This window comes from Aethina tumida, chromosome 1 (assembly GCF_024364675.1).
Source record: "Aethina tumida isolate Nest 87 chromosome 1, icAetTumi1.1, whole genome shotgun sequence".
Lineage (NCBI taxonomy): Eukaryota > Metazoa > Arthropoda > Insecta > Coleoptera > Nitidulidae > Aethina > Aethina tumida.
This window is the reverse complement of record NC_065435.1, coordinates 68,635,836-68,648,043: the sequence shown is the minus strand read 5'-3', so window position 1 is coordinate 68,648,043 and position 12,208 is coordinate 68,635,836. Positions and strand designations below refer to the sequence as shown.

General features: G+C 29.4%; 1 protein-coding gene across 1 annotated transcript; it reads right to left on the bottom strand.

The window, feature by feature from the left end:
* Positions 1–4,778: 4,778 nt before the first annotated feature.
* Positions 4,779–8,596, bottom strand: LOC109599554 (alkaline phosphatase). Its single transcript, XM_020015565.1, has 7 exons — positions 8,521–8,596; positions 6,850–6,984; positions 6,411–6,544; positions 6,010–6,244; positions 5,315–5,959; positions 5,126–5,260; positions 4,779–5,071 (listed from the first exon to the last, which is right to left on the bottom strand). Exons 1-7 carry the CDS (start codon positions 8,594–8,596, stop codon positions 4,869–4,871), a joined length of 1,563 nt encoding a protein of 520 aa, XP_019871124.1. The 3' UTR covers positions 4,779–4,868.
* Positions 8,597–12,208: the final 3,612 nt, after the last annotated feature.

The window sequence follows — 12,208 nt, the reverse complement described above, 5'->3', positions numbered from 1 at the left end:
AAAGATTAGTTACCTAAAGTTACTTAAGGACAGTTAGGTTTAGTTAATTTTTTAGACTCTTTCCTGCAGTTTTGACTTTTGTACAAAAATGAATTATAAAATAGACAAAATTTTCTAAATAACATAATTGTTTAATTTATTATAGTTGTAAAAAGTCTTTAAAGTTTAACATACACATTTTCACTCGATAAATTAAAATAACAAAAATAACATTAGGGTAGGCCAAAAAAATCAACTATTTTTTTAACTTCCGACACTGCAAAATTGGTTCCTAAGCACCTTTAAAAAATGCTCTCCAAAGATGATCTCTTAATTTTAATAGGTCCTCCTCATCTCAGTACCATATGGCAAAATCCATATCTCGCCATTACATTAATACTTATAAAATTTAGAAATAAAAAAGAAAAACTTTAACATCCGATATTTTCTAAACAGTAAGAGTTATGAAAAATACCTTTTTCGTAGAGCATTCAGTTTCCTACATAAAATGTAAATATACATTTTCTATACGATCAAAGAGAAGGACCTTCCTATTAAAGTTAAGAGATCATGTTTGGAGAGAATTTTTTTAAGTTGGAATTTTTCAATGTCGGAAGTTTTTGACCCACCCTTATATACATATTTAATTAAAACATAATTAAAAAATTATAAATATTATTAACTTTAACGAAACTGAGCTAAATAAATTTTAATTTAATTTAATATAATTTTATTTTATTTATTTGTTTAGTATTTGCAAATTATATAATGTAATATGCAGGGTGAAGGCTTCACCTGAAATAAATTCACTATCGGAGAACTGAACAATTTTTCGAAAAATTCCCGGGGCACATCAACATTTAAATGTTTTACCCATCATTCTCAAGCAGTCTACGAAAACCATCCTCAAATTTTATTTACTTTGCCCTTCATTCGAAAGGTGGCAAAAATACAAATCTCATCACATTTAATATTTTTCAAATCATTCATGTTTAAACTTAAATATTTAAACAGATTTAGTAGAATTTATCAATACATTTAATACATTTTTATTATTAATTTAATTCCAATTAACATTTTCAAATTATTGTTATTAATTTTTATTTATTTATACTTTATAAATTTCAATTTAGAATAATTTCTTTTTCCAAACTTACATATTTTTATTGTCTCTGTCGTTCATGATGTCTCTCTCAAGAATTAGACACAGCAAACGGTTTTCGATATTATATTGTATTATTATTATATTATTCTATATTTTTGATAAATATTGGATAATTATCAAAAAATTGATTGAACAAATAAAATTTTTAATGAATCTTAATAGAATGTTCATTTTTCTATTATCAATTTATTAGTTTGTTAATTATTAGCAAATCCTGATTTATAATAAGTAAAATAATCCAGGGTACTAGTCATTGATTTAATATTTTTCAAAAGGTTGATGTTACATAACATTCAGACATAATTGTCAAATTTGTCTCTTATTCTTTCCTTCAGGTTATCATTGTTGTCTGATTTTTGAAAATCTTACTCTTTGGAGGTCTCCACGAAGAGAATTCTCTGGAAATTTTTTACTACAACTGACTGATTCTTTTTGCTACCTCGTTACACACTAGAAATACACCATGATTTACCATCAATAAATCAAAGTACCAATGCTGAAATAGAGATAAGATATTGTTAATGATGATATGAAGTTAAATTTGTTACTTGCTATGTTTTAAAATATTTAAACAAGAGAAAAATATTCATATAAAATGCAAACTGTACTTGAGTTACTACAAAACCAATTCTATGTGTTGAAATTTGCCATTTACTGATGAACAATCATGTCCATCAAAATCATTTATGTTTAGAGTTAATTCTTTTCTAGGACGATACTACTTTTACGTTAAATGGGAAAGTAAATCATCAAGATTGAGCTGAAGAGAGCTCCTATTGAATGAATCAATAATAATTTCAAATATTCTCAAATCCCATAATTTGACGGATTTGAGGCTACTGTTTCAAAATCATACGACATCGGCACACTACCAAGTTTCCCGTTTGGTGGATAAATCCACGAGGTACCATCAAGTAGCCCAAGGGGACATCTCAAAACCAAGATTTACACTCAAAGATGAGCTAAAAGAAAGAATAAAAGTTGAAATCGGGGCAATTATACCGGAATTGTAATATAAGGGACAAAGTCTATCATAGATTAGGACGTTGCCAACCACAGGTGGATTCAGGGGGTGGTCAATTAGCTCACGACCCCTTCATGAACGGGGTTTAGATCGACTGCCAAACACTTAGGCGAATGATAAGATCGCATTTTGAGGAGGTAAAAAAGTAGCTAAACAACTAGATCAAGAAATTAAATGGTCCAGATTCCAAAAGTCAATTACGCTTATACTAATGAAGATTGAGAAGATAACATTGAAACTATTAATTAACAAACGACTATCAACTACTAATAGACAACATCCAGTTTCAGTAATTATAAACCAATATCGGCTGTGGGAGATAAAATGGCATCGAAATCAAAATATTCTGCAATCGATTTCTTATCTTATAGAAAATTATGATGGTGACATGCTTTTCAATGTTCAATGAATATTTTTATGTAATCTTGCCACACTACCAATTAGTGCAACAAGGGAAGAAAGGACCCTCTCTTAAGAGATACAAAACATGGCTAGAACTTCAATGGAAGAAGGACGCCTAACTCAACAAACATTTCTCCACGTTCACAAATGTATATCCATTCAAATGGAGAAAGTCATAATTTGTTTCGCGAAAAGACAAAAGAGAAAAATTGAAGTTTTATTTGATTAAAATTATATTGTGAATCAATAAAATTCTATGTCTTTGTATTATTAGATTTACTGGTGTGATCAAATTGGAGCTTGTCCTCTTCTGTATGTCCCCCCAACTTGTAAGCTGGATCCGCTCTTGTTGCCAACATGTAAATAATGTACATTTTGGGCAATTGTTACATTAAAAAGTAATTAACCTTAATAATTACGTTTTAATAATATACAATAATACCTCAACCTTTTGAAAAAATATCAAATGTGATCAGTATGTTGGACCCACCTTTCCAATTACATTGTTGCATTTGAAAAAAAAAGAAAGTGATTTTCGCCATCTTTGAAGGTCCATATTTATTACATTGCTTTAAAAAGTTGGGTGAACACATTCAAACATTAACGTGTCTCGGAATTCTTTTGAAAAATTATTCATCTCACGATATTCTTTATTCCAGTGAAAGTCCACCCTGTAAAAAAGTGTAATTTAATATAAATATATAAATATGTATACTGAATGTTGAAAATATAATATACAGGTGTTTTTGATAACTCGAAGCAAATTGGTTGGTAATATCGTCCTGGGTAAAAATTATGTGTAACTTTTACTTGACAACTCAAACTTAATATTTGGCACAACCTTCGATAAGTCGAATTTCTCCTCGAGGTTTTTCCTTTCCGATGATACCTGTCTTATGCCCAAACGGCATTTCCTGTAGGGTTTTTCCCCATAATGGTAAGGCTTATATTTCGCTACTAGGCTTCGTGTGAGAAAAAATATGCATGAAAGTGTCGATAATGTTATTCTGGAATGGTGTAATAGTGGCTTTTTTGAAAATGAAAATAAAAATTCTTTCGTCGAAAACAAATAACTGAAATGAAAACTTTAGAAGGATTTCTTGTAAAATCTAGCTTAAATCATACTTATATGGTAAATACACAAAAAAATAAGATTTTGAGATTTGTTTGCCGAAGAGTTTTTGTATTACACCTTTTTTTCTATGTGGTAAATTCGATACACAGTATTCATTTTACGTTTGTTGTGGTTAAATGGTTCTTTCCCGTAAACACAAGGTGTGGAAATTTTAGTCATCTAAGGGAATTTGAAGGATGGCGAATTATCGGCTTAACAGAGACGGGACTTTCCTTTGTGGCAATTGTGTGAATTGGAGTCGAAGCACTGCCTGGAATTGTTGGAGAGTTTGGTCTAAAGAAGGTCAGAAATGATGTCCAAAATGTTCTGAAAGACGTTGAGCGATAAACAAACGTCAAGAGTGTCGTCTTAAAAATGTTGCTATACAATATCACTTTACGACCCTTCGTGCCAACCAGCGGTGTACAAAAGAAGGAAAACAATAATTTGAAATTTTTCTTACTGAAACAAATTTGTGCTACCTTTCATGTTGCAACATCAACGTCAAAGATTTAAGTGGTAAAGAGAATGACAGTTTTGAGATACAGATTGGAATGAGGTCGTCTTGTGGATTTTCATTTATTAGTTTACCATAGGCTTTCAAAATAGTCCGATCTCTTATTGCAAAGGTTACTTTGTTAAAATATGGTAGAATTGATGATTATAAGATGTGTTTATCAAACAATTAAAAAAAGATAGATTTACAGATACAACATAATTTGATTTTATCTAATCTCTTTTATATAAGAAAATTATGATGATACATCATTAATAAATTATAATTTAATATTGCACTATTTTTTACATATATTAACAGAATCATTTCATCATTTTGTTTATTGTGCATATAAAAACAGCGAAAACAAAATTCTTCCCGTTACTCATATTATTGGTTTGGTGCCTTATCATTTAATTATTTATTTATTTATTTATTTTTACTGATATTTACATATTTGCATATTTATTAGTTTAGGCTTTTGAAAACAAATATAGGTAAATCAGAATATATTTTAATATAATCCATAGTCATTCTTATAAAGTATTTACATTTTTATTAAATAAAATTATAATAATAGGAAAGAAATAAAACAACATTTTTGTACTGGTGAAATTTGTGATTGGTGTTTTAATTTAAAAATAGTAATTAACTAACTAATCATTGCATTTGATAAAACATTGTACTTTTAAGCTAATTTGTTGATTTCATCACAGTTTATATCATTGCTAACGCAAGAAGCAACAGCCATTATATGCGGTATAACATTCTCTTCCATAACTCCTCTGTATAAATGAGCCATGGGACCTCTAGCATAAATTGGAACATCATCAGCACCGTGAGTTTCAAATAAAAGGGGTGCATTGGAAGGCATTCGGAAATCTGAGTGTCCTATAACATTCAAAAAGTTACCATCATATTCAATATTGTTTTTTAAAAACATACTCATTTCATCTATTGAAGGAACATATCTTTTCCCATCTTTGTTCAAGGGTTTATAACCTGGTCCGTTAGCATAGTTTAATATTGGATATGGAATGTCATCGGAACCAACACCTGCATAACCAAAGATGTCACTCCCTAAAACAATACCATTTAAATACTATTAACAATGTTTCAATTATCTTAATTCACCTCTTTCTCCATGTCCGCTGACACTCATAGTGTGAGCATGATCAGCAGTTACAACGATTAAAGTGTCACGATCATTGGTCATTTCAATTGCTTTCTCTATAGCTTTAGAAAATTCAAGGGTTTCGTCCAGAGCTTTTCGTGCAAATGATTCATGGTGGGCCAGATCGATGTGTCCTCCTTCCACGAAAAGGAAAAATCCTTCGTTTCCTTTCTGCAAGACATTAATAGCGGCTTCGGTCATCTCTGCCAATGACGGTTGCTTTTCTTCGTCTCTGTCTAGGTTGTATGGCATATGACTCGATGCGAACAAACCTAACAAATAATCGGTCTCATTTTTGACGTTATAAAGCAAGTCGGTTCTGTTCCAGATGTACTGATAAGCTTGTTTCCTTTCAGTCTTCATTTTTTTCCACTCTTCTATCAAACTGATATGATCAGATCTGTGACCTGGTTCACCTTCTTCATCGACGATTTCCTTAGGTAAAAACATTTGTCTTCCACCACCCAAAACGACGTTCAAATTTTGGCCAGTATCCCCATAAACGAGCTGATATGCTATGTCCCTGCAAACACTTGGGTCTTCGTCATACTCCAAAATTTTGCTGTCACTTTCCCATTGCCTGGTGGAAGTATGCGCGTACACACCTAATCAAACATATTAGTAACTTTATAACCTTCATATATACCGGTCTCACCTGCTGGAGAAGCATGTGTAACTCTTGTGGTAGTAACTAAACCAGACTTTTTGCCTTTGAGTTGGAAAAGTCTCGCAATCGAGTCTACGTGATTATCGATGTTGGTCATTAAGGTGCAGTTTTGTTTAGGGACGGCGGGACCAACACCAACTGTTCCTAGATTCCCCTTAACTCCGCACAAATAGGCTGTGGCCGAGCATGCCGAATCTGGAACCTGATGATCGACGCAATATGTCTAAAAGAAAAAATGATTTTATTAAAGGTAGGAGCTTGTAACTTAGAAAACTTGATCATTTATCTATGCCTAAGAACAATGTTTAATTAATGCACAAGTTGGTAACATTATTCTTAGGTAAATATTAGACAATAAATAAAAAATGTTAATTATCTAATACGCTCACCTTGGATAAAGCTGTGTATGGAAATTTATCGAAAGCCAGTTGCTTTTCTTCTCCACCAAGATACACTCTTGCCGCAGCGATCGTAGGAATCGACATTCCGTCACCCAAAAACAGAATCACATTTTTGGCCGTATCTAAAATTAATCAAAATTAATTCAACATGATTATTAAAAAATCAGGTGTTTGATTGTGAAACATACAACCTAAATACCTTTATTAATGAATTGAAAAATATAAATAATTACACCTATTTAACATTCTACACTTATTAACCATTAAATGAAGTTAATAAGCAAACAGTCATTAATTTAAATATATTCAATCAATCAAATTTGCATATTCCATAATAAATTATTGGTTGTTGATTATGCGTGATGTTTGCGTCATCGTCATAACGTCTTAAGAAGAGGTCAGAAATTCTAATAAAATCCAAACATACTTGTGTTGACTTTAACGGATAATCTGTCATTCACCACGTTGATGGCAGTCTTCCTCCAATACTCGATCTCTTGTTCTTCCTTAATTTCATCTATGGGCCGATTGGATGCCTTCTTGTTTGGGTATGGGTCGAAATCTGTAAACATTTTAATAGTATTTAATTAACTTTATTAACACGTGCATCAGGAAGAATTAATTAATTTCTAATAATGTTGTGTTTTTGTATAAAATAGTGTTTGGGAAGTATACAATTTTATTTGTTGTTAGAAAAATTTGCAAGGTTAAACATAAAATTTTTTCTTAATTAACGCATTTAGTTCAGCCATTTTTTATTAAAAAACCATAGCTTAACTTATTTACATATAAACATACGTTTTAAATAGAATTAAATAATTAAAATTGAATTTGTTATTTTCCAAGGACATTAAAAAAGTAAACCTATAATTTACGCTAATTGTGAAAAATATGTATACCACAAGATTTGACCATTTACAAAACAGTAGCACCGGATCTGTTCACAAATTTCTAGCTAGCGGAACCAAAATTTTTGGAAACATAAACAAACAATAATTTTAATCCTGAATTATCGCATGATTGTGCAATTTATCATCATTTTTTCTAAATTTTTTAAATGCGTAAAAAACAAATGTTTTGGTATTGCCCAAATAGAAATCAAAATAATACAGAGATAAATTAAAAATAAATAGTATAATATTATATCAAAATATCAATTTTAATGTCTACTAATTTTAGAATAGTTTATATTCAAATAAAAAAAACTAGAAATTCCTGTATACTACCAAAATTTCTATGAAATTAAAAGTTTTATTTTTACTATGAATATTGTATTAAACCAATATATTTTTCGAATATGTTTAGTAGGGACAACTTTAATTTGAAATATAATTGAATAAATATTAAAATAAATTAAAGTTAGAAGATGATTAGATTAATAAAATTTAAAGATGTTTCTGAGTTAAATAATATATAGTTGTTTAATAAATACGATTACAATTTTTTTTTGTAAAAAAAACTTCCAATTTAGTTAATCATTGGAATTTTATACTTTTTCATGGTGTTCTAAACGACCATGTCTCAGTGAAATTGAGCCAACCATTCAAAACATGCGATTGTTCGACTATCTACATGTTATTAGTGAATTTTAATAAACATTTTCACAGGTATCACAAAAAAAAACTCCGATCACATTCCGCAAGAACCATTCAAAAGTTGCGTGTTTGTCTCTAAGAAAATGAACAATTTTACTCCAGATGTTTACCAAACAATATTTGACACTATGTCGAAACGTATCGAGGCGGTAATAAGTCGAAAAGGCGATGTAACGCAGTGGTAATTTTTAATTTAATTTTCATTCTCTTTGTTACTTAAAAATATAATTTAATAGGCCAAAAACAAATAAACGTTTCCAATCTAATCGAAAACTGTATTGATTTTAATAAAACTTAACATTCTATATAAAAAAACTCTTTTTGTTAGTTGAGCCAACTTCACTGAGACAGGCCTTGTATTTAATTCATCAGTTATCCTAGTCCTTTAGTATAATTTAAATTTCAAATAAAAAATAATTAAAATTAATTTTTGTGAGTTTGACATTGATGAAATTAACAATTCATTAAATTTCCAAAAATTACAATAAAAGATCAGGTCCTACCGTCTGTTTCCCGGGCGCATAATCCTGTCCTGAGTGTAACGCACAATAGTACCACCAAAACAGAATATACCCACATCGTGAAATACTAGACAGGTACCATAGATTAGAATTATATATTTGTAGTGTTAACTATTTCTCCCACTATGATCCGCTTAAGGTCATTAGGCCGGTCAGGATTTTTAGAGATTTTTTTCAGTAACGATTATTTTTCGCGTCAATTTTGTTGATGCGAGCCAGTTCTGCGACTTTTTAGAATCGTTGTGGCGAAATTTCACAGAACAAAGAAATGTGCACTGTGATTGGTTGGGTAATCGATAATTTATTAAGTTTGAATGCATTTGGGTCAACACTAAAAATGAACACAATTGATTTTCAGTACATTAAATGTTTCGAAAGATTACAGGCAGTGAAACACGCCTTGTTAAAGTTAAATTTCCAGAAATCCGATTTGCATTATCGTATATGTTAATTAACATCTCTTATCATTTATGTAAAATAATATTCTATAGGAAACTTTCTCATAGGACATTTCAGTCACGTGCGGATACTACTCTTGACATGTCACATAAACTTGAATTAAATTGGCCTGAGGCGATATGTTCTGTAAAAAATTATTGCTAACTGCATAAAATAAATTTAATTGCATAAGAAAAGCGAATTAAACCTGTTATATCTGGAGATGTTTAGATTCTAACAGGTGATTGAATTGATCGTATATTGATTTTTTTAGTAGAATGTTTTTAATTTCTAGGATGAATGAAGAACAAATTAGATTTTAGTACTGAAATAATCCTTAGAATTGTATTTTATTCCTGAAGGAATGACATATTTTAAAAAAATATCTTACATATTTATTTTTTTATATTACATATTGCCTAGAGGGATATAAATTAAATAAACAAAATAACTATAAAAATCTATTATTTGTTTGTCTAAAGTTTATAAACTTAAGAATCTAATTAGATATATCAGGTATATTTCCAAAGATGACCAAATATCAATAAATAATATTGGTTTCTGAAGAAGTTATTGGTTTTACCTAGTCAAAGTCCATCCAAGTTCATTGGCATAAATTAGCATAGTAATTTATTTAACAAAAACTTCCAAGAATATAACACTGACAAATATTAATTGTAATTCACTAATTTCGTTTAAAATTAATGTTAGTAAATAAATATGTACACATATGAAATATTATTATTTATTGTTAGCTACATCTAAAACATGTCAAAGTAAATTTCTGTTTATTAATAAAACGTTCCACAATTAAATTATTTTGTATAATACAAATTTGTTAGCAGTTTGCCATAGAAATTTATTTTACATCTAAAAAACTAAAATTGACCGAACACCTGATATTCATTGCGTCAATATATAAATGTTGCTTGTTTTAAACTTTAATAACTATAACAACTGTTTCGTGTTAAATTTTAGGTACCCTCAGGAATTTAGATAATTATAATCAGAACAAATTACTAGCAACATGCTACGATGTAAAAAATACATATTATACTGATTCCTATTATTGTAAATTAAAGTGACATTATTTTTGTTGTAATTGTATTTAATTTTGTTTTGTTCCAAGGTGAATCATACAATTTAATTGGCGAATATTCCTGTGACGAAAACTAAATTGAGTGTTAATCGTTTTAAGAAAAGTTAAGAGGTGACTTGCAAGTAAATTATGATGAGAAAAAAGTAATTTTAAATAATCAAACAGTTTTTATTATAATATGCGTTACATGATCAAAACATATTATGACTAGAACAAATAAACAGTAGATATTAAGGATAAACTAATTAAGGACACGATGCAATTAAAAATTACTCATTATTGCTTCGCATTCTTGAAGTATTTTCTGATTGTTATTTATTAAATTGTGGTTTCATTAAAAGAAATTACGCATAAATAATATATTATAAATTATATCAACTAAAAAGTTAAATTAATTTCATATTGTTTTAGAGACTTGAAGATTAGTATGACTTATTACTTCTAAAACAAAAAAAAAATACTTAATACTGACAAAAATTAGTATAATACAACGTGTTTCTAAAATAGGCGGTCATAATTTGGGAGCTGATAGAACACCAATAATGAAGAGAATCTAAATAAAACATACTTATAAAGTTTCTCTTGAAAAATACAGCCCCTCTAAAGTAAATTCCAAATATTGTTTTTTCCTCATATTTCATACCTAAACCCAAACCTATAAGGTAATTTTTTAGCCATGAAAATTAAAGAAACCATCATCAATCAATCAGCAAATTTTTTATAGAAAATATAACTACAACTCGGAATAAAGCACCTCCTTAAACGGAGTGGTACCTCGACATACGAGTTTAATTCGTTCCTTAACCTTACACGTATGTCAAATTGCTTGTATCTCAAAACAATTAGCCCTTAGCTGGCGTTATAACGTTTATCAACTCCTTCTGTTTAAACACAGTACATATCATTGATGTGCTACGCCCGTACATCCTCGTCAAGTCGATTGCTCGCAAACCTTGCTCACGTTTTTCTATGATATCACGCTTTAATTCAATAGACATCATCTTCTCCTTCGGACCTATGGTTATAAAAATAAATATGATAATGTTTTGTAAATGTACAAAAAGTAAAAAACGCGAACCCGACTTATCAAAAATGCATCTAAAACGAGAGAAACAAACACAGACAGGTCTAGTCTGAGATGGAAGATACTGTTAGATGCTATACACTATTTCTCGAATCTCAAAACACTCGTATATTAGGGCACTCGTATATCGAGGTACCACTGTATACCAAAATTTATAAAAAATATGCAGTTAGAACTGTAAAAGAATAACAGGTGCATCATAAAATTAAGTCCAAATACTTTTCTTCCTTCAGAACAGTACTTGTCGAAGGTATCTCACTGAACAGATATTGTGATCTTTGATAAAATGCATGGCAGTACTCTTCCCCATTTAATTTCCAAATGCATTTTTTTATTCTTTAATTATCAATGCTAATCAAAAGTTTATGATCATACCTACTTGATTTTTATTGTATGAAATTCACTTTAACTTTCTTCAAACATTAAAAGTGAAATATCTCAAAACGGGTGTAATAATTAAAATTAATCAAGAGTATTTTTTTCTTCTAAATTATGCAAAGCTTATAGCAAGCTTAATAGTTTTAAAAAATATTCAGTGGTGTAGAAAATAGGGCGAGAAAAAGAGAATAATCCCCTAGAATCTACCCTACTCTATGATTATAGAAAAAGTTGAAGTTTGAAAAGTTTTAGAATAATACATACTAAATTTAAATACAGTTGGACCAAATATTATCGAAATATAAATTTTTTTTTTTGAAATTTTTAAAATTTAAAATATTTACTTTGGGAGAATGTTTAGAAAACATTACTTAGATTTTCTTCATTATTGGACTTCTTCCACCACCCAAATTTTGACCACTCATTTTGGAAACAGTATTTTTGAGGGAATTCTTGCAGTGTCATTGTTTGATGTAAATCACGACACTTCGAATGACGATTATCTTTATCAATTCTCAAATGGAAATAGGTATGCCACATAAAAATATTGTAATAAACGTAAATATCACATGAATATTGAATTTGAAATAATGTAGGCAACTAAATTCACACATACAAACTGTAAACAACTAGTTTTAACAGAGCCGCCATCTGTGATTAAATTATACCTT